Below are 24,491 nucleotides of genomic sequence, written 5' to 3'. Positions count from 1 at the left end.
ATCCTGTGCCCAGGCCAAGGGGATTATCCACCCCTTGCCCGGGAATCCTGTTCACCCGAAAGCGAGGCTTGCTGTTTTTTTTTTTCTTCATTGCGCAGCACCAGCGCGGCAACTCACAGCTCGCGCACTTTGCACCTGCCCGTGACGTCATGCAGCTGCACGTGTACCTCGTCCCTCCTTGGACGGTACCATCCGGCAGAGATACCACTCCTGCCGGATTCCAACCCCACGTGCAGCCATGACGTCACCGTGCGCAAAAAAAAAAAACACAAGCCCCACGTCTCGAGGGGTTCCCCACGCGAACACATGTGCTCTGCCCGTTGGAGCTGAACACACACGCCCGCGTGGAGAACCTGTCCGGTCAAAATCCGTTTACCTGCCTAAACTTTGTCCGTCCGCGGGATCGGCAAATCCACCGTGTGCGTTTCCGGACCGGGACTTCACTCTCGCAAGCGAGCACGTGGGGGCCTCGTGCGTTGCACGGCACGGACCTCGCGCTCGCTGCTGGGTGAACCCGGCACGGTCCCCGAAACAACTAGAGCAGCTACCCGGCTTTTGTTCCTCTGTCGCCGTCGTCGTCTCCATTCGACACACGCACACCTGCGTGTTACGACGCTAACACTCCATTCCATTACACTCACCCCGGGAGACGCGGCTGCATGTTCACACTTGCCCACCGACATCTCCCTCACATACCGCTCTCTCACACACACGGTCTCCCTTGCACTCGGCCGTTCACTCACTCGTGCCATTTCCCTCACACAAGCCACACCACTCACACGCGTGGGGGCACTCGCCCGCGGTGTCTCATCCACACACGGCGTGCTGGGGAGCATGCCCTTCGGCACACTTACCACCACACCACTGACACACGGGGGTGCACTCACACCTTGCACCACACACACCGGGACAACCACACTGGGGATTTGTGTCCCCACAAGGGTCTCCAGGGCCTCTATACCCCCCAAGCTCGGCGTGCACCCGTCCGAAGCACTCCTCCCCTCGACTTCGCTCGACACGACCGGACTCACCTGGTCGTGATTCGCTTCAAGGGGGCATACTCCCTCCCCTCGTTCCTGGAGGAGGCCATCCAGCTGCTCGCACTGGGTCTCCACCCAGTCCGCCAGCTCCCCCTCATGGTCCTCCACTACCTCCGTGTGTGTGTGTGTGTGTACGTCTCTAACCTTGTCTTCATCGTGTAGTCTTCCCTCTATCGTTCCCATCTCCCGTGTCTCTGTCAACTCAGTCACCTCTTCACCCTTTACCTCCCTTGTCTCAACTATTATTTCCGTCTCTTCCCTTGTTATCTCCCTCGTGCACGTCTCCGTCACCCCAATTAGTTTTTCCCTCTCGGTCACCGTCACGACCCTCGCCCAACACGTCCCCCAAATTATTTTCTTCTTACCTGCCTCCACCGCGGGCCCGACAGCCGTTGCACCCCCTCCCAGCTCGTTCGCTCCCACATGTGGCGTCGCCATTTTGAGCTCTGCGGTTACTGCCTTCATGCCCGCCTGCAGGCTTCGGCCCATGTTCTGCGTCTCACCCCGCAGCTCTTTCATTTCTTCCTTCATTTTGAGTGCGTTTGTTTCCATATTCGTTTTCATTTCGTTTGTGTTTGTATCCATTTTCGTTTTCACTTCGTTCATTTGCTTGTTCATGCCTTTTATTTCGTTTTTCATTTCATTTGTGTTTGTATCCATCTTTTTTGTCATTGCCGCCAGCATGGCACATAGCTGGGCCATGTCGGGTGCACTCAGCTGAGCCGATTCGGCAAGGATCGGGGAAGGGTTTTGGTGGAGAGGGGGAGGGGAGGTGTCATACACCGCGGCCGCCGCCGCACCTATTTTGGGCTCTGGGTTCAGTTGGGCGAGTTCGTCCTGTACAACCAACATTTCCTGCTCGGGGTTTTCATCCTGGACCATGGATTCTACACATTCTAAATCCATTTCTAATACCCCCTGCTCCCGCTCGCCTTGAGACGTCATCTTATTTCTCGTAAAGGGTTAATTTGAATCGCTCGTAATTTGGAGGGAATCGGGGGTCGCTCCTCTCACCCCTGGACCGATTCCCGTGAATTTAGCTGGAGACAGGAGAGCCCGTTTTCCCGCTCTCCGACACCAGTGTCGCGAGGAGGGGGATGGGTTTGTGTCCCACGACCTGACACCAGTGTTGCGTATTCGCGCCCGCCGGCGTGCGAGCGGCCACGTAACTCGAATCGCGGCAGTCGCCCACTGGACGGACAATTCCGTCGTGACCCTCTCGGACTAACGCCGGGAACTAGTCACGGGAGGGCCTTTCGGCCTCACCACGATCGTGCCAATCGGCCCCCCGCGTGGGATAGGGTTGTTCGCCAAATTCGACCTACCTAAGTACCCACACGGAGGGTAGACCGGGCGATCGCACCTCACCGCAGGTCGACTTCGGACACGGGCCACTTTAAGCGACCCGTTCCATACTATCAGGATAACCGAGCGGTGTTATTGTCAACCTCGACGGTTCCGATTAATTATCGGGCGTATTTAGCCCACGACCAACCCTTTACGTGAAGTAAGATGGAGATTCAATTAAAGAAAAGACGAAGCGAAACGGGAAAAACAGGTCAACATCAGGCACATTTATTCCGCGGCAAACGGAAAGCACACATATACAATGACGCACCAAAAGCAAATGTAACAAAAAACACAATTATGCACCAAAAGCAATTGCAACAAAAGAAACACAATGCAGATCTACTACCGACTACGCGAGCACACGGCAACACTTACACAGTTTTACTTTACAGACGGCGCCGACAACACATATACTCAAAATCAAAAGAAAAGGGCCACCCTCGAATACAAGGGGGCAGACGTGGTCTGTGGGTGCGAGACCGCGTAGAGCCTACCCGTCTTGTGATGAGCCGCAAAATGGCGGCGGTGCCCCGACTCCGCGCTCCTTCGCGGGTTTCGTTGGCACTGCTTGGAATGGGGTGGGAACGGGGCCCCCTTTTCGCACTATCTCAGCGCGGGGGGAAACAGGGGGGGGTTGTTGATGCTCTGGGGAAAGAGGATAGCTGGCTTGCTTGGGTCCCGCGACGAGCGACCTCGACCGCGTTCCCGGCTTCTCCTCTCTGCAGCTCCCCGACAGACTCCGAACCCCGACAGACCGACTCTCCTCCAGACCCGTCTTGACTGCTGCTGCCACACTTCGCCGCCGCCACAACTCGCCCGAGCCCGAAACAGAAAAACCTCCCTCTGACTGAATTCGCCCATGCTCGGCGCTTTATAGTGCAGCAGGAGAAACCATATGCAGATTTTCGGATCAGGACGGGCTCGGGGGCGGAGCCACGCTCGCCCATTGGACGGAGGAAAAGTGGGCGTGAATCATTCCTGATCCGCGAATCTGCATATATCGATTCTACTCCGACGCGCCTGGAGGCGGGGCCAAATCGCCCCGCGCTTCATGATTGGATGGATCGGAAGTGGGCGTGAATTATTCCTGATCCGACCTCTCCTTGGAAAGGCCGCTTTTTGCACCCGAGACTCGGCGCGCACCCCGCACGAGGCCAGGGACAGCCTGACGCTCGGCGTTCACAAGCGTTGCGGGAATGTCCGCCGAAGGAGAAGAGGTGAAGGTGGTGGAGGGTTTATTGTGGCGATGATGGCCATGGCGACGCTTGGAATGGTGGTGATTCGATGGTTGCGAGAGCGAGTTGTGAAGGTAAAGGCCGTGGTTGTTGGCGTTGTTGTTGTTGTGAAGCGGCGTTGCGATCGGTGGTTGTTGTGTGATGGAGGTTGAGACGTGGTTGGTTCAAAATAAAGATAGAACAGAAAAACGGCTATCTTAAAGGATCGCAGCCCGAATGAATGACATTTATTCCCTCTAAACAACGGGTTTGGGCTAACTACACATGTACTTACAGAGATATCTCACCTACGGGACCTGAATGGTGGTTTGCGAATTTCCTCAACCACAACAATATGAACGTGTGAAGTATTTTGCCTTCCAATTCTATTATCGTAATATAAGTCTCCATTACTTCTTAGCAATTCAAAATAATCTCAATGTTCGTGCAATAATAGTGCAATAAATTATATATTTAATCTGTAAGAAGCTACAGTTCATCACCATCGATGACGCAACTAATAATACTGGCACTTGGTTTGAAATGTGATGCCTTCATATGATTGACGTGATGTGGCAGTTGAAGTGAAGGTTTGTGGAGCAAAGAAATGTTATTAGTTATTGTGTGGTGATTCTCTTTTTTTTGTGTCCTCTTTCTCATGCAGCTATCCCTATTTTGAGGGCAATGACCAAGGAGGGCCAATCCATCCATCTCCCTCAATACAAGATTGTGAGGATTCTTACCAATGACTTATTTTAAGACAGTGATGGTGCCTATGTGTCAGGATTTCCCCCGATATGTGAATGTGGACGTCCTACGAATGCTGAAAATGTATTTGCCAGATAGTTTAATATATTTAGACACATCCCAGTTTTAGCATGTCAAAGAGCCTGGTATGGACAATCGAATTAAAGTTATGTTCGTTGAAGTACCATATTTTTCAGCCTCGAGGTCAATGTGGCGTACAAGTGGAATTGGCTAATTTTTCCTTTTCTTTCCTTCATTCATAGATAAGTCTATTTTGATTATACGCCAATATAATCCTTTGGGGGGCAAATCCCCCACCCGATAGACTCTCCTAGACCCCAATTTTTTTATGTCGTGAACAAACTTTGGTACATCAGGGCTGCTTGAAGGTTGTAGTTATGTTTCATCAGAATCGTGTGTATTGTTTCTGGATGTGGGGGGGAGCTCTTTAGGGGGGACCTCCCCCCCCCACTGTAAACTTCCTCCATAGACCTATTCAGACCCCAAATTTTTTTTTGATTGCCGTGAACAAACTTTGATACATCACGGGTGATGAAGGTTGTGGTAGTTTCATTGAAATTGCATGTGTTGTTTCTGAGAAGAAAGCAAATACCTATTTTTGGGGCAACCCCCTCGACCCCCTTAAGGCCCGATGTTTGTTTAATGTTATGAACAAACTTTTGCACATACAGGGTGATTAATGTTGTGGTCAAGTTTCATCGAAATCATATCTGTAGTTTCATAGTAGAAGTTCCAAGTATTTGTCGACGGACGAACTGACGACCCACCATCCCATAAGCTCCCTGTAACTATGTTCCAGGTGAGCTAAAAACTTGCTCTGCTGCTCTTGCATATCCTCTCTCTGACCTTTTCACCCTATAATTTGCCCTCAGTCATCTTCCATCTGCTTGCATATCAGCTAACATCACTGCATTACATTAAAAAGTAAAAAAAACCGATTCCCCCAACGACAGACCTATCAGCTTACTTCCAATTATCAGCAAGGTCATAGAATCCATCATCACAGTTGATATCAAATACTTCCTTTTCTCAAACAACCTCATCTCATCACCAATTTGGCTTCAGACCTGGTCACTCCACCTTTGACATGCTGCTTATACTCACCTAACAATGGATGGAGGCCCTCAATGTCAGACATGAGATCAGGGCGGTCTTTCTCAGGGACATATCTCGTGCTTTTGATATAGTCTGGCATCCTGCCTTACTCTCTAAACTCTGTCTTTGGCCATGCAAGGCCAACTCCACACATTGCTCACTGACTTCTTATACTCTCTTAGCCAATGTGTGGCTTTCAACGGAATCCTTTCATCTCCTCTCCCTGTCGAGGCTGGAGTACTACAAGGCATTGTTCTGGGCCCATTCCTATTCCTGATCTTCATCAATGATCTCGCTGACTCTCGGGAAAATCCTCTTTATCTATTTACTGATGATTACACCCTGTGCCATGACATCCCTCATTCTTCAGACAGGCAGGCTGTAGCCTCTAATCTCTCTTCAGACCTTGACAAAACCACAACAAGGTCAAGCACTTGGAATACGTGTTTCAACCCAGACAAATCTCACTCTCACCATCTCTCTCTGAAATGACCGTCTGGCAACGCCTCCCCCAGCACAACATGAACTTGCCAAGTGGTGTGATCAGCACAACATGAACTTGCCAAGTGGTAGGGAGAGGTACTGCAAGCAGTATTGGATTCACTTTCTCATTTCATGGTTAAGGATTCCTTCACATTTGCAGAATCAATTAGAGCAAAAACACTGACAAGTGAGGACAACATCATGGCATCCTTTGATATTAAAAGCTTCTTCACGAATGTACCATTGAAGGAGACGATTGAGATATGTGCACATTTGCTGTGTCACACCGATCTGGAACAACCGATGATCTCGGAACACGTCTTCGTGGAATTAATGAACACAGCAAGCAACAAGGGAGGTGGAATTCAGTTTTAACAACATGATGTATGTTCAAATGGACGGTGTGGCCATGGGTTCTCCATTCGGCCCAGCTCTTGCAAATATCTTTGTAGGTTATCATGAATGCAGAAACTGACTGGTCGGCAAGGGGTCGATTCCCCCATCGTATACTATCGGTATGTTGATGAAATTTTTGCTTTGTTTGAGTCTCGGATGGCATGTGACAATTTCCAGGCATGGCTCAACACTCTCCAGCCAGCACTGAAGTTTACCACGGAGCTGGAATCGTCAAACACGTTACCATTTTTGGATGTGTTGGTTGATAGATCCAACCTTGGTTTCACAACATCCGTCTACCAGAAACCGACTTTCACAGGGCAGTATACTCGCTGGGACTCCTACAGCTCCACGAGAAACAAAATTGCTTTTATCAATATCCTGGTTAACAGAGCACAGAGGATTTGTTCACCTTGTAATCTTCCTGCTGAAATTGACAAAATCATGAATATACTCGGTGAGAATGGTTATCCTGAGCATATAGCTAAGAGATACATACACAAGTTTCTAAACACGACAAAAGATCGGAAGATTGGTCTGGACAAATGTCCAGTCTATATCAGGATGCCCTGGAAAGGGCAATCATCACGAAGGCTCAAGGTACAAATCAAACATATTGTGTCCAACACGTTTCTGGCTGTGCAACCCCCGAGTAATCTTTACCTCTCGCCATTTGCTGACGTCAGTCAACAAATGTGCGACCCACCTCACAAACCAGCAATGTTATTGATGAGTTAAAGTGCCGATGTGAAGCTCGGTACGTGGGCCGCACAACACTAAGATTGGCTGATCAGATCAAACAACACATCCCCTTGGCGATTCGAAGAAAGATTGTGAGGGTTAGAACACAACCAGTTTGAGCTTGTAGAAATATCCAGCAATCACCGGCCGCTGTACCTGCTTCATCTGCCATTGCACAGCACCTGGTTACCAAGCCTTTCTGTGCAGACCAGTACATTGCAGATATGTTCAGGATATTGAGCCGAGGTCCGAGCTCGTTTCATTTACATATGTTGGAAGCAACCTTCATCCTCACCACCGATCCAATATTATGTCGTCAAAAGGAATTTGTACGATCTCTGTGTCTCTTTCAGCATGGAAAGATTAAGGGAAGTACAGTAACAAATGGTGAATGGACCTTTGGGGAAACCCATCCCCCGCTCTCTCCAGGATGTGGTTGCAAACGTCAATCATCAACGAACTCCGCTCCAGCCAATGGGAGCTGGAGGTGAAGATGATGAGCCGACCAATGGGCGTTCGGATGAACCGTGACGTCATTACGGTTGAACCAATCAGCATCTACCTTATTGAGACCTGCGTATAAAGTACGTGCCTTCACTTCCTCCTTCACTTGCTGCGATTTTTACCCTGAAGAGTGCAGCATGAAAAGCTTCGGTCACTATTATGTCGTGTTTGTTTGTATCTATATTAAAGTTCTGTAGTACCAAACATATGTATGTATGTATATACACTAGACTAGGCGTAAGTCGGCAGCGTGTAACTCGTCACTTCGCCTAAGTCGGCAGCGTCAAAAAGTCCCGAATTTATCTAATGTTAAATCCTTTTGAATAAAGGGTCATCCCTCTGTAAGTCATCATCTCCAAGTCGTCACTTCGTCTAAGTCGTCAGATGTTGTCCGTTCCCGCATAATGGAAACTCAAGTAAATTACCACGCCCAACTCGTCACATGGAATTGCTGCCTCATGAGAAGCCCGATTTCATGGAATCGTGATGTGCGGGCTATTCATAACTGCGCTGTGTTAAGCCCAGTCCGCGTGCCGTCCCACATGCATCTGAAGAGGTAGGCAGGCTGCGCAATGCTGTCTGACTAAGGAGTAAAGGATCGATCGAGCTTCGTGTTGAAGTCCGATCATGGTTTTATATTGGCTTGTTTTGTACATCACCGCACTCACTTACACATAGGCATTGAGTGGTAGTGATCACCACGATGACTGTGTCATGTAATTTGTCGATGGTATATGAGTTTTCATTCCATATGAAAACTCATTCTACATTCATTCCAATGAATGAATGCCAACAGCAATTCATTCCACATTTGTCAATGGTGATATACCATCACCGATGGTATATGAGTTGTCATACAGTTGTTCATTATCTTTACTTTTGATAAACTGATTAATGAATTCCATCTTTGCTTGATCAATTTCCAACTCACCAATGAACCCCCACCTTTGCCCCGAGGATTGTGTTTCCCTTTTGGTACAATAGCCGGCTTAGAGATTGTTGTGCCCTCTCACACGTACATTTCCAGGCCACGCGCGACTTCATCCTTCACCCCAGTCATGAATGTTCGCATACGCGTAAGTCGTCACACATCTAAGTCGTCACTTTTTTCTCGGTCCCGATGGTGACGACTTACGCCTAGTCTATATATATTTATATATATATATATATATATATATATATATATATATATATATATATATATATATATATATATATATATATATATATGTATATATATATACATATATATATATATATATATATATGTATACATATATATATATATATATATATATATATATATATATATATATATATATATCTATATATTGGAACGAATTTCGGTCCGCCCGGCGTACGATCGGCCATGTAACTCAAATCGCGACCGCGTCGCCCACCGGAACGGACAATTCAGTCGTGACCCTCCATGGAACTACTGCCAGGAGCCAGTCACGGGTGGGTCTTTCGACCCCACCACAATCGTGCTAATCGGCCAACCGCGCAGGATAGGGTTGTTCGCCAAACTCGACCTACCTAAGTACCTGCGCGGGTAGTTAACCAGGCGATCGTACCTCGCCGCTGGTCGGCCTAGGACACGAACCGCTTAAGCGGTCTGTTCCGTGCTTCAGTGATAACCGAGCGGTGTTATCGCCGGCCCCGACGGACGTGATTATATACCGGGTGCTTACACCCCTCCTACCAATTCCTTCCGTGATGCTAGATGGAACTTTCAAACAAGGGAAAGGACGCAACGAAACGGGGAACAGTTCAACAAGCACATTTATTGCACTCTCAGACAAGCACGTATTTTACAGCCATACAGTAATTCAGGCACGTATAACAGTGAAGCAAGCAAATGAAGAATTACAACCGAATAAAGTCTTTATTTCACATGCACACTTAGACAATTCTACTTATAAGACGGCGCCACCACATGCATTTACACAAAAGCAAAGGAAAAAGCCACCCTCAAAGGCAAGGGTGGCAGACAGGTTCGTGGACCAAATGTGCGTGGAACCTGGATGAGCGGCCAGATCCACAAGACCGAAGGGTCTTACCCGCGCCCTCGTGGTGCGATGGCGGGCAAGCCGCGATGTCAGCGTAGCTGCGCCTGGCTTCGTGCCCCTGGTGTGGCCGATGAGCTCTCTCCGGCGTTCGGCCCCCGTCTGCCTTTCCCGTCTGCTTCGAGCTCTGTCTCCCGACTCTGCCCCACCGACACTGCCGCCGTCTGCCTCTTCGAGCTCCATCCGGTTCTCCGACTCCTCCAGACTGCCACTCCACCGACTCCAGACTGCCACTCTCGAGACCTGACTTGACTGCCACGAGCTGCGCCGTGCTCGCGGTTCTATAGGCCGGGGGAGGAGCGCATATGCAAATTTGTGGATCACAGCGGGTTCGGAGGCGGGGCTACACCACCTGATGCTCAGTCATTGGATGGAAGAAAAGTGGGCGTGAATCATTCTTGATCCGATTTCTCCTTCGAAAGGATCCCATTCACAACCTATGGCACGACGTTTGGTAGAAAGGCGAAGGTGGTGGGAGTTTGCTGTGGTGGTTTGGGAACGGTGTTGGTGGTGGCGATTTGGTTGCTGGCGGGCGTCGTTTGAGAATGGCGGTGAAGCGATGTTTGCGGGGTGGAGTTGTGGAGGTAAAGAGGCGAAGGTGGTGGTGTTTGAGTTGTAGTTGTTTGGGAATGATGTTGGTGGTGGCGATTTGGCTGTTGGGGGATGATTGGTCCAAAATAATGATAGAGAAAAGAAAAACGGCTAACTCAAAGGATTGCAGCCCTGTGAACATGGAAATTCCCTCTAAACAATGGTGGGGAAATCTAACTACACATATACGTCATAACTGATCTAAGGTCCTTTATGGTGGTCTGCCAATTTCCACAGCCGTAACACTACCCCCTCCCCTTTTTACAGACTCGTTCCGAGTCGCCGAATTTTCGTGTGCCATCATGTGTAATTCTCCCCTAGTACGTTTTACCTTCGGATCCCTGAGTGCGACATTCATGGTATTCGTGTCCCCAAAATAAATAACCTACGGGCTGAGTAACTCACTAAACAAACCCACTCATACGGACGACTTAAATAAAATGCCGGCGCTATGACATACATGCCGGGGGCGCACTCATACACAATACACAACTTAACAACTTAACCTTATAATTTACACTATTCCATGGCCCAGGATCGATGGACTCTGCAAAGAGAAAAAGTTAGCAGGGAGCCAGGCTGCTCGCACGCAGTCTCTGGCTCATGCAATGCAGGTGACAGGGAACGTGGCTGGCTGCTCACACGTAGTCCAGGATCTCCCCCCTTCTAAAATTGACGCAGTGAACACAACGGCGCATGAGCTGCGCAACGCAGTCTCCGTGCTGGCTCAAGCAGCACACGCCATGAACGATGCACGGGCCGCTGGTGCAGTCCCGTGTTGCAGCTGCCATCAGGGCAGTCCCTGCAAATTTGCGCGGTGATCCTGGCGCACATGGCATTGAACAAAAGGAGGTGGGGGAAATGCAAAACAGAACAGGGCTGGTGGACATGGGCAGTAGGCATGGATGGCAAAGGTGGGCAGGCATGGCATGGCAAAACAGGGCTGCTGTAGCAAACACAGCCGGCACATGAAATGGCCGGCACAGGCCTTGCAGCAAACACAGCTGACAGACGATCCGACCGGCACAGGCCTTGCAGCAAACACAGCTGACAGACGATCCGACCGGCACAGGCCTTGCAGCAAACAGCCAGCCGATGAAGTGGCCGGCACAGGCCTTGTAGCAAACACAGCCGACAGACGAAGTTGCCGGCACCTTGCCTTGAGATGGAGGCTGGCGGAGGGAGTGCGGTGGTGCTGGCCACTCAGAAGGCGGGCTCGGACCTAACCTACTGTCTCCCTCCCAACCTATCGCCTTTGCCTGTCCCTGTCCATACCCACTCCCTTAATTTGTCAAAACCCAATTTAGCCCCAACTTATTTTTTTTTTGTTTTTATTTTTACTTTCCCACTATGAATCATCCCCTAACCCCCTTTATCGTCTTTGTTCGGCGAACCTATCACGTCCTAGCCTACTCCCAACCCCTACGTTCCCTTCCTGGAGCGGAATAAGGGAGAGCTAGCGTCCTGTGTCGAGGCCCAATAAAACCTCAGGATGGCCTCCTCGGATTTCAGCGAACCCAAAGATTTCAGCGAACCCAATGATTTCAGTGAACCAAAGATCGAACCCAAAGTGGGACCAGCGTACCACAACGAGAACGAAGGGATGGATGGTGCGGAGGGGTACACTTCCTAATCTACCCAATCCATTAACCTTTAAACTACCCCGGGGATTTCAACAAGCGCCTCTCGCTTAATCTACTGGTTCCATCAACTCAGATTCCCGTCGCCTGTGTTGGTGTCCTCGCAAATTTCGGGCCTCGCCCCCCCCCCAATTTTGTTTCCGTGCCCTCATACGGCTTCGTGGCTGGGACGCGTGGCTCCCTTGGCAGGAACTTCCCTCTACCGATTCTCTAACGATGGCACCCCCGGGCACTACACTGCCTCCAAGCCTACCAGCTCCCTAAACTGGGAGTGCCCTCCCTGGCAACTCCCCTGAAACGCACACGTGGCAGGCTGGCGCCCCGGGCCCCTTTCCAAGGGTCACCCGTGCCCACGTACTGCCCATACGGCCTATGGCCCCCCGGACCCCGCATCAGCGGGTCACCCGTGCCCACTACGCTATCCCGGCCCCCCATTAGCCCTTGGCCTACCGCGGCCGATTAGCCCGGTTCCCGGGGTACCCACTCAGCGATACTCACCGTTCGCAGCCATGCTCCCAACCCGTCAACAGGGCTCCTGCACCCCTACAAATGGGTATCAAGCCTACATTACCACCAACAGTAAAACGACCTCCATTTTGTCAATTTGACGAACCCCCTAACTCACTTTACACTGACCCCGGGGTCCCTTGGGCGGGCATCACTCCTCCCCCCAATCACTCATCGCACCATGCATACCACATTCGCTCCATACACTCAGGCCCGCTGGCCTCTCACTCACTCATCATGTTCAGTTTCCACTCTCTTCAACTCTCACATCACTGAATTCTGCCATCCTGCTCACTACATCCCCAAACTACCTCGTGCTCCCACGTCGACCCTTACACTACAGCACGTTCCATTTAACCAACGTAACTAAGCTATGTCCCCTCTGCACACTCACAGTCTGTCACTGTCTCCGAAATGTCATTTTCCCTCTTTCCCTTCCTTAATCTGACCTAAATCCCTCTACCTAATTCATTCCACAGGCTCCATGAGGACTTACCCCAGCCCCATGAAGCCGGTCTAGCTATCACTATCCCTTCCCTCTAACTAGTTGTTATCCTCTGCCCTGGCCAAGGGGATCTTTCACCCCTTGCCCAGGGAATCCCGTTCACCCGAAGCGAGGCTTGCTTTTAAGATTTTTTTTTAATGAGCGTGCACCAGCGCGGCAACTCGCAACCTGTGCACCTTGCCCGTGACGTCATGGCAGCTGTTCGCGTACCTCGTCCCTCTTGGACGGTACCATCCGGCAGGGATTCTCCTTCTGCCGGATTCCAACCCTACGTGCAGCCATGGCGTCACCCTGCACATTAAAAGAAAGCCTCGCATTTCGAGGGGTTCCCCACACGAACACATGTGCTCTGCCCATTGGAGCTTCACACACGCCTGCGTGGAGAACCCATCCGGTCCAAATCCGTTACCTGCCTACCTTTTGTCCGTCCGCGGGATCGGAAACATCCACCGCTGGCGTTTACTGACCGGGTTCCACTCACGCAGGCGCGCACGTGGCGGCCTCGTGCGTTGCACGGCACGAACCTCGCGCTCGCTGCCATGCAAACCCAGCGCGGTCCCCAATCCAGCTACGGCCGCTACTCGGCCCTTGTCCATCTGTCGCCGTCGTCTCCGTCGCACTCTCGCGCTCAAGCTCCATTCCACACACGCACTCCTGTGTGTCACGAGACACACACACCGTGCCATTACACTCACACCGGGCGATGCGGCTACATGTTCGCGCATGCCGACCGTCATCTCCCTTACGTACAGCGACCTCACACACACTGTTCCTCTCACACACTGTGCTTCTTTCACACACGGCACGCTGGGAAGCATGCAGTCCGGCACACTCGTGACCACACCACTCACACACGGGGTGTCACTCATACCCGGGGTCTCATCCATACACGGGGTCTTTATCACCCACCCGGTCGCTCTCACACACGCCCTTGCACCCACGCTATGCGTGCTTTGCAGCACGCATTTCGCCACACTCGTAAACACACACCTCGACACCACACACACCGGGACAATCATGCTGGGGATTCGCGTCACCTCGAGAGCTCCCGGGGCCTCCATACCCCCCAAGCTCTCTGTGCACCCGTCCACAGCATTCGCCCCCTCAGCTCCGCGAAGCTCGACCGGACCCACCTGGTCGTGAACCGCTTCAAGGGGGCATATTCCCTCCCCTGGTTCCTGGAGGAGACTATGCAGCTGCTCGCACCGTGTCTCGAGACATTCCGCTCGCCCCCAATTATGCTCCACTACCTCCGTGTGTGTGTGCTTGTCTTTAGTTTCTTCCACCCCGTATTCATCGTGTAGTCTCTCCTCTATCGTTCCCATCTCCCGCGTCTGTTATTTCCGTCACCTCTTCCCTTATTTCCCTCGTCTCAACTATTATCTCTTCCGTCTCCACGTGTCTCTTATACGTCGCAGTCACCACATTTACTTTTTCCCTCTGTGTCACCGTCACTGTTGCTTTCTCTGTCACGACCCTCGCCCAATGCATCTCCCAAATTATTTTGTCCTCACCCGCGGGGCCGACACAGTCCACGCTCCCCCCCCCGTTGGTTCGGTCGTACTGCCACGAGGCGCCGCCATTATGTCCGCCTGCAGGCATCGCCCCACGCGCTGCATTTCACCCCGCAGTATTTGCGTCATGCCATTTATTTCGTGTTTCATTTCATTTGTGTTTGTATCCATCTTGCTGTTTATTCCTGCCAGCATGGCGAATAGCTGGGCCATGTCGAGTGCACTCGGCTGAGCCGATTCGGCAAGGATCGGGGGGGGGGGTTGGTGGAGAGGGGGAGGGGAGGTGTCATCCACCACGGCAGCTGCCGCATCCATTTCGGGCCCTGGGTTTGGTTGGGGGGGGAGGAAATTGTTCCTGCATCACAAACATTTCCTGCTCGGGGTTCTCATCCTGGACCACGGATTCTACATTACTACACATATTCATTTCTACCCCCGGCACCCGCTCGCCTTGAAACTCCATCTTATTTCTCGGAAAGGAATTAATTTAGATCACTCGTAATTTGGAGGGAACGGGGGGGGGGGGGGGCGGGTTGCTTCGCACATCCCTGGTCCGACTCCCGTAAATTTAGTTGGAGACCGAGGTGGATTTGAATCCCACACTCTTGTACACCAGTGTTATGAATTTCGGTCCGCCCGGCGTGCGATCGGCCACGTAACTCAAATCGCGACCGCGTCGCCCACCGGAACGGACAATTCAATCGTGACCCTCCTTGGAACTACCGCCAGGAGATGGTCACGGGTTGTTCTTTCGACCCCATCACAATCGTGCCAATCGCCCACCCGTGCAGGATAGGGTTCTTCGCCAAACTCGACCTACCTAAGTACCTGCGCGGGTAGTTAACCGGGCGATCGTACCTCGCCGCTGGCTGGCCTAGGACACGAACCGCTTAAGCGGTCCGTTCCGTGCTTCAGTGATAACCGAGCGGTGTTATCGCCGGCCCCGACGGACGTGATTATTTACCGGGTGCTTACACCCCTCCTACCAATTCCTTCCGTGATGCAAGATGGAACTTTCAAACAAGGGATAGGACGCAACGAAACGGGGAACAGTTCAACAAGCACATTTATTGCACACTCAGACAAGCACGTATTTTACAGCCATACAGTAATTCAGGCACGTATAACAGTGAAGCAAGCAAATGAAGAATTACAACCAAATAAAGTCTTTATTTCACACGCACACTGAGACAATTCTACTTATGAGATGGCGCCACCACATCCATTTACACAAAAGCAAAGGAAAAAGCCACCCTCAAAGGCAAGGGTGGCAGACAAGTTCGTGGACCAAATGTGCGTGGAACCTGGATTAGCGGCCAGCTCCACGAGACCGAAGGGTCTTACCCGCGCCCTCGTGGCGCGATGGCGGGCAAGCCGCGATGTCAGCGTAGTTGCGCCTGGCTTCGTGCCCCCTGGCGTGGCCGATGAGCTCTCTCCGGCGTTCGGCCCCCGTCTGCCTTTCCCGTCTGCTTCGAGCTCCGTCTCCTGACTCTGCCCCACCGACACTGCCGCCGTCTGCCTCTTCGAGCTCCGTCCGGTTCTCCGAACCCTCCAGACTGCCACTCCACCGACTCCAGACTGCCACTCTCCAGATCCGACTTGGCTGCCACGAGCTGCGCCGTGCTCGCGCTTATATAGGCCGGGGGAGGAGCGCATATGCAAATTTGTGGATCACAGCGGGTTCGGAGGTGGGGCTACATCACCTGATGTTCAGCCATTGGAAGGATGAAAAGTGGGCGTGAATCATTCTTGATCCGATTTCTCCTTCGAAAGGATCCCATTCACAACCCATGGCACGACGTTTGGTAGAAAGGCGAAGGTGGTGGGAGTTTGCTGTGGTGGTTTGGGAAGGGTGTTGGTGGTGGCGATTTGGTTGCTGGCAGGCGTCGTTTGAGAATGGCGGTGAAGCGATGTTTGCGGGGTGGAGTTGTGGAGGTAAAGAGGCGAAGGTGGTGGTGTTTGAGTTGTAGTTGTTTGGGAATGATGTTGGTGGTGGCGATTTGGTTGTTGGGGATGATTGGTCCAAAATAATGATAAAGAAAAGAAAAATGGCTAACTCAAAGGATTGCAGCCCTGTGAACACGGAAATTCCCTCTAAACAACGGTGGGGAAATCTAACTACACATATACTTATCGTCATAACTGATCTAAGGTCCGTTATGGTGGTCTGCGAATTTCCACAGCCGTAACAATATGTGTATATATATATATATATATATATATATATATATATATATATATATATATATATATATATATGTATATATATATGTATATATATATGTATGTGTAGTTATATATATATATATATATATATATATATATATATATATATATATATATACATAATATACAGACTACATACATAATATACTGTATACATAATATACAGATTATATATATACATAATATAATATATATATATATATATATATATATATATATATATATATATATATATATATATAATATGTGTATATATACATATATATATATATATATATATATATATATATATATATATATATATATATATATATATATGTACACATATTGTTACGGCTGTGGAAATTCGCAGACCACCATAACGGACCTTAGATCAGTTATGACGATAAGTATATGTGTAGTTAGATTTCCCCACCGTTGTTTAGAGGGAATTTTCATGTTCACAGGGCTGCAATCCTTTGAGTTTGCCATTTTTCCTGTGTTGGCGCAGTGGTTAGGGCAGCGGCTTAGGATCCAAAAGGTCCTGAGTTCAAGCCCCATTGAGCCACTGAATTAATACACCAGGGGGTTGACTCAGCCAGTCATCCTTCCGAGGTCGGCGAAATGAGTACCAGTGTACTGGGCCGGTGTATACCCCGGTTAAAAATAGGTGTATCAGATCCCTGTGTCGCAAGAGGTGACCAGGGTTGCGTCAGGAAGGGCATCCGGTTTAAAAAATGTGCCAAATCACGATGCGGATCATATGGATGATCCGCTGTGGCGACCCCGAATGGGAGCAGCCGAAAGAAGAAGAAGAATATATATGTATATATATATATATATATATATATATATATATATATATATATATATATATATATATATATATATATATATATATATATATATATATATGTATATACAGTACATCCAGTACATCCATTGGGACCAGACTCTGTGCAGAGCATTGGTGCTGCCAATGCAGTCTCCTGGGCTATTGGGCACAATCCTGGACGGGTCACTACTCCCATACAGTATACCAGCAAGCTGGCACTCATTTTTTCAACATCGGAAGGATGACAGGCAGAGTCAACCTCACCTGATATTAATTGAATGGCTGAGCAGGAGTTGAACTCAGGATCCTGGGATCCCAAATCCACCACCCTAACCATAAAGCCAACACCAGGCATTGTGTGTGTGTGTGTGTGTGTGTGTGTGTGTGTGTGTGTGTTTGTGTGTGTGTGTGTGTGTGTGTGTGTGTGTGTTTGTGTGTGTGTAAGTGTGTGTGTGTGTGTGTATCTATATGTATCTATACATATACAAATATATACATCTACATATATATATATATATATATAGATATATATATATATATATATTATTGGTTTAAATACTTGGGATCAACTGTCCAAAGTAACGGAGAGTGTGGGAGAGAAGTGAAAAAGAGAGTGCAGGCAGGATGGAGTGGGTGGAGAAGAGTTGCAGGAGTGATTTGTGACAGAAGGGTAGCTGCAAGAGTGAAGGGGAAAGTATGCAAGACGGTAGTGAGACCAGCTATGTTGTATGGTTTGGAGGCGGTGGCGCTAACAAAAAGACAGGAAGTAGAGCTGGAGGTGGCAGAGTTAAAGATGCTGCGATTCTCGTTGGGAGTGACGAGGATGGATAGGATAAGAAATGAGTGTATTAGAGGGACAGCGCAGGTAGGACGGTTTGGAGACAAAGTGAGAGAGGCGAGATTGCGATGGTTTGGACATGTGCACAGGAGGGAAACGGAGTATATCGGGAGAAGGATGTTGAAGATGGAGCCGCCAGGCAGGAGGAGAAGAGGAAGGCCAAAGAAGAGGTTCATGGATGCGGTGAGGGCGGACATGCGGGTGGTTGGAGTGTCAATGGAAGATGTGGAGGATAGAGCAAAATGGAGACAGTTGGTCCGCTGTGGCGACCCCTAGCGGGAGCAAGCCGAAAGAGGAAGAAGAAGATATATATATATATATATATATATATATATATATATATATATATATATATCTATATACACATATATGTGTATATATATGATAAATATATATATATATATATATATATATATATATATATATATATATATGTATATGTATATATATATATATATATATATATATATATATATATATATATATATATATATATATATATATATATACAGGGTGTACCAAAAAAATGTACTCACTCTTTAAATGATAATAAATGCGTTGTTTATTTACAGAAACAAGATTAATGGTTAAATGGATAAATGCACGTTTACAAATGTTCAAACTGACGACCATCACGTTCCAAACACAGCCGATAACGCGGACCAATGGATTCAACAGAGTTACGAATCATTTCATTTGGAACTGCAAGACATTGTCTTTCAATCTCCCCTTTCAGGTCATAGACTGTTGCTGGTTTTGAGCCGTAAACCTTATCTTTGAGATATCCTCATAAAAAGAAGTCCATTGGAGTGATGTCTGGGGAACGCGCATGGAATTCAACACTACCTCTTCGCCCAATGCATCTGTTCGGAAAAGTTGTTTCGATATAGGCCCTCACATCACTGTGGTAGTGGGGTGGTGCTCCATCTTGCTGAAAGTAATCTCTTCGTCACCAAATACCTCTTCGACATGTGGACCAACGGATTCCTGCAGCAAGTTTAAGTAAACATCCCCAGTGACAGTTTGGTCAAAAAAGAATGGCCCTAGGATGCCCAATGCTGATGTCCCACACCACACACTAACCCCTGGTAAGTTTAAATGGTGTTCCATAGTAAAATGCGGATTTTCAGGAGCCCAGTACGTGCAATTGTGTCTGTTAATTGAGCCATTTAACTTGAAGCTGGCCTCATCGCTCCAAACAATTTTGGATGGGAATGCTGCATCTTCTTTGCATTTGCCCAGGTACCACTCTCAAAATTCAGCTCTCCGGTCAGGATCGTCTTCATTTAGAGCGTGGATTAATTTTGAAATGTAACTTTTCTAATTAATTCACTTCAAAATGCGATGGGCGCTTGATTTTGGGATTCCTGTCTCACAAGCCATTTGTCGTACAGATTTCCGTGGGGATTGGTGGAGGGTTTCCGGCAATGGATTTTCCTTTGCGGGGGTGGTTGATGACCGTGGTCTTCCTGAATGCTCCTGATGGACGTCATGCACAGTTCCACCTGTTTCAAACTTATCTCGGATGCGAGCAATGGTGCGTCGCGTTGGTGGAACTTTGTGAAAATGTCTTCTCAAATGTATTTGCACTTCCATGATGTTTTCGTGCTTCCAGTAGCACTTTATGATAAATTTTCTTTCTTCAAAACCGAGTCGTACTTCTGCCATTATTGGGGTCAATTTGATCTGAAAAGAAACGAAAATTCATTGAGTTATACCAAAATGTGAGTAAATTTTTTTGGGACACCCTGTATATTGTTACGGCTGTGGAAATTCGCATTACACCATAAAGGGTCCTCAGGTGAGATATATCGGTAAGTCCATGTGTAGTTAGCCCAAACCCGTTGTATAGAGGGAATATATGTGATCCATTCGGGCTGCGATTCTTCAGTTAGCCGTTTTTCTTTTGCTGTCGTTATTTTGGTGCAAGGACAACAACGAACATCGCCACAACCAACATCTCAACGATCACGCCATTCACTACACGACGACAACAATCACGCCATTCACACCACGAGGCTACCTTCCACAACTACGCTACCACCACCTTCGCCACTCGCCATTCAACGAGAACCGTGCGGTCACGATCTCCGTGGGACGGATGAAAGGAGCGGAGTGGCAGCAGCAACAAGGGTGCGAAGGGGCATCTCCCGCCCAAAACTCCCGCTTAAATATCTCCCGTCAAGATCTCCCGCCCAAAACGCCCGCACAAATATCTCCCGCCCGAATCTTCCTTCCCTCGTCGTACGGCGCGTGGAGAAGAAAACCAACAACGCCTGTGGGGTTTTCCCGCCATTTTTCCCCGCGCTTGGTGAGAAAGGGGGAGGGGGTGGCGCGTCCTCTCCCGATTGGCGGATGCGCGGTGTGACGCGGCCGGGGGAGAGGAACGCCCCCCTTCAAGGCATTTTCTGGAAGTGTCTCGAAGGAAGGAGGAGCCAAGAACGGGGTGAGGGGCGGAGCGAAGGGCGGAGCCCGACCCTACAAAAGGGTGGGCGTGGAGAGTCCCTGTTCCCTTGTCCCTGAATGAGAATTGTCGAGAGTTGTGGAGAGTCGCTGGTCGGTTGTCCCTGAATGAGAATTGTCGAGAGTTGTTGAAGAGTCCCTGCTTATGGTTCATTCGTTCGGAGGAAGAGGTTGAGGTTCTGTTCGTTCGTTCGGGTCTGGTCGTGGTCGGGTGAAGGTCGCCGAATTGGCGCAGGTCGGCGAATTGCCACGGGTCGTCGAATTGCCACGGGTCGTCGAATTGCCACGGGTCGTCGAACCTGGTCCCTGGTTGGAGGGTCATTCGGAGTCGGTGCAGTCCCGAGACCCTGCTAGTGGGACGGAGCGCCTGCCATTCCCCCCCACTGTCCGCACCGAGATAGCGGTGAAAACCCGGCCCATTCCCCCAGAACCCCGTCCGAGCTGTCGGGCGGACGACACGTGCAGGCGCGAGGCATGAGCCCATTGGACCACGCCGGAGGGACTCGGAGTTGCGGTCGCCAAGGGCTGGACGATGTGCTCAGGGAAGTCGCGACTTCGTTTTCTTTTGGGGTTTTGTGTAAATGTCTGTGGGTGGCGCCAGTCTTGAGAAGTAGAACTGTTTTAAGTGTTGCCGTGTGAATTGCCTTATTCGGTTGTAGATCTGCGTTGGTTCTTTGCTTGTGTTTTTCTTTGCATAAACGTATACGTGTATTGCTTTTGTTCCTTTGTTTTACTGTAATATACGTGCCTTCCATGCTTCCGTATTAAATGTGCTTGTCCGATTATTCCTCGTTTTGCTTCGTCTTTTCCTTTTATTGAATCTCCATCTTGAATCACGTAAGGGATTGGTAGTGGGTTTAAAACGCCCGGTAAATAATCTGAACCGTCAAGGTCGACATTAACTCCGCAAACCACCATTCAGGTCCCGTAGGTGAGATATCTCTGTAAGTATATGTGTAGTTAGCCCAAACCCATTGTTTAGAGGGAATAAATGTCATTCATTCGGGCTGCGACCCTTTTAGATAGCCGTTTTTCTTTTACGATCTTTATTTTGGACCAACCGCCATTACTACCACCACAATCACCACCAACCGCATCTCGACAACCACAGCCACCTTCTCCAGAACCGCCTTCACAACATCCACCTTCTCCACAACCGCTTTCACACACCAACCACCAACCGCAACGCCGCTTCACAACAACAGCCACGACTTTTACCGTCACAACTCGCCCTCGCAACCATCGCATCACCGCCATTCCCGCGCCGCTTGTGGGCACCGATACTGGACTCGTACAGGGCGCGCACCGAGCAGCGGGTGCAAAAACACCAGCCTTTCCGAGAAATCGGATCAAGAATGATTCACGCCCACTTCTGTTCCGTCCTATCAGCGAGCGTGGGGCGATTTGGCCCCGCTTCCAGGCGCTTCGGAGTATAATCGCTATATGCAGATTCGCGGATCAAGAATGATTCACGCCCACTTTTCCTTCGTCCAATGGGTGAGCGTGGCTCCGCCCCCGAGCCGTTCCTGATCCAAAAATCTGCATATGATTTCTCCTGTCGGACTATAAAGCACCGAGCGCGGAGCGAATCGAAGCAGTTGGGAAGAGTTGAAGAGTTGAGAGTTGAGAAGAGTTGAGCAGTTGGGAAGAGTAAAAGAGTTGAGAAGAGGAAAGAGTTGGAGAGTTGTGGCGGCGGCGAAATCAGTCGAGAGAGTGTCTGTCGGGGTCCGGAGAGGCTGGAGGAGCCAAGAAGCTTTGTGGAGGTCTGCGCTCGTGTCAGAGTCGGGGAGCTGCGGAAAGGGGAGGCCGGGAACGCGGTCGAGGTCGCAGTGGAGTCGCTCGTCGCGGGACCCAAGCCAGCCAGATATCCTCTTTCCCCCGAGCATCAACAACCCCCCCCTGTTTCCCCCCGCGCTGAGATAGTGTGAGAAAGGGGCCCCGTTCCCACCCCATTCCAGGCAGTGCCAGCGAGGCCCGCGGAGTCGGGGCGCCGCCGCCATTTTGCGGCTCATCACCAGACGGGTAGGCTCGACGCGGTCTTGGCCCCAGGCCCGTCTGCCCCCTTATCGTTGAGGGTGGCCCCTTTTTCTTTTGCTTTGGAGTATATGTGTTGTCGGCGCCGTCTGTGAAGTAAAACTGTGTAAGTGTTGCCGTGTGCTCGCGTAGTCGGTAGTAGATCTGCATTGTGTCTCTTTTGTTGCATTTGCTTTTTGTGCAGAATTGTCGTGTTACTTTTACATTTGCTTTTGGTGCATAATTGTTGTGATTGTATATGTGTGCTTTCCGTTTGCCGCGGAATAAATGTGCTTTATGTTGAACTGTTTTTCCCGTTTCTCTTCGTCTTTTCTTTTATTGAATCTCCATCTTACTTCATGTAAAGGGTTGGTCGTGGGCTAAATACGCCCAATTATTAATCGAACCATCGAGGTTGACGATAACACCGCTCGGTTATCCCGATAGTACGGAACGGGTCGCTTAAAGTGGCGCGTGCCCGAAGTCGACCTGCGGCGAGGTGCTATCGCCCGGTCTACCCGGGTACTTAGGTAGGTCGAATTTGGCGAGCAACCCTATCCCACGCGGGGGGCCGATTGGCACGATCGTGGTGAGGCCGAAAGGCCCACCCGTGACTGGTTCCCGGCGTTAGTCCGAGAGGGTCACGACGGGATTGTCCGTCCGGTGGGCGACGTGCCGCGATTCGAGTTACGTGGCCGTTTGCACGCCGGCGGGCGCGAATCCGTAACACTGGTGTCAGGTCGTGGGACACAAACTCATCCCCTCCTCGCGACACTGGTGTCGGAGAGCGGGAAAACGGGCTCTCCTGTCTCCAGCTCAATTCATGGGAATCGGTCCAGGGGTGAGAGGAGCGACCCCCGATTCCCTCCAAATTACGAGCGAGCTAAATTAACCCCTTACGAGAAATAAGATGGCGTCTCAAGGCGAGCGGGTGCCGGGTGGATTAGGTATGTGTAATAGTAATGTAGAATCCATGGCTCAGGACGAGATCACCGTGCAAGAGAAACCCGTACCAGAAGGTTGGGAAAGGCATCGATGCCGTTCATCTGGTCGGTTTTTTTATTATAACTCCACCACTAAATGTAGTCAGTGGGAGTGGCCAGGGCAGGTGACAATGCGGCAGATTATTGAACTCGTGCAAAGCATGAGCAACAGAATGAAGACGAATGCTCAACAGATGGAAAACAAAATGGATGAAATTAATGCAGACATGAAGGCATGGGGAAAGGAAACTCGGACCGCGGGCGAGAAAATAGCGACGCCACGTGGCGGAGACTCCGAACCAACGGGAGGGAGTGCAACGGCTGTCAGACCCACGGTCGGGGCGGGTGAGAAAATAATTCGGGAGACGTGCAAGACGAGACACGAGGTAAAGAAGGTATTAGAAAAATTAAAAGAAAGCCAGGAGGAGACAGAGGAGGGATTGAAGGTCGAAACGGTGGCGTGTGAGAAAAGACTTCAAGACATGACAAAGAGAGTTGATAAGCTGGGACTGGAGGTAAAAACGGAGACAGAGGAACTGGGAAGACGGGTAGAAAACCACAAGCGCAAGCCGGAAGAACAGTTAGAAGCCAAAGCAAGGTCGGAGGGTGCGGAGATGAGAAAAGAATTGGAAAAGAAAGCTTCTGAGTTACAGAAACACCAAAACAAAGAGAGGGAATTACAAAACGAGTTGAGGATGGTGAGAGAAGAAAGAACGACAGCAGAGAATGAAAGGTTAAGG

General features: G+C 49.8%; 1 protein-coding gene across 1 annotated transcript in view; it reads left to right on the top strand.

Annotated features, from left to right (window-relative positions):
* Nucleotides 1–24,491, top strand: part of LOC147021522 (uncharacterized) — a 100,675-nt gene that overhangs the window by 25,033 nt on the left and 51,151 nt on the right. Inside the window, exon 4 of the mRNA XM_085891536.1 lies at nt 4,269–4,333. Within this exon, the coding sequence (XP_085747662.1) occupies nt 4,269–4,333 (65 nt within the window). The remainder of the gene's footprint in view (nt 1–4,268; nt 4,334–24,491) is intronic.

Source organism: Eptatretus burgeri, chromosome 8 (assembly GCF_056783735.1).
Source record: "Eptatretus burgeri isolate ZD-2024b chromosome 8, Ebu_testis_v1, whole genome shotgun sequence".
Lineage (NCBI taxonomy): Eukaryota > Metazoa > Chordata > Myxini > Myxiniformes > Myxinidae > Eptatretus > Eptatretus burgeri.
Note: the sequence above shows the minus strand (reverse complement) of the source record. Positions and strands in the feature narration are given on the sequence as shown.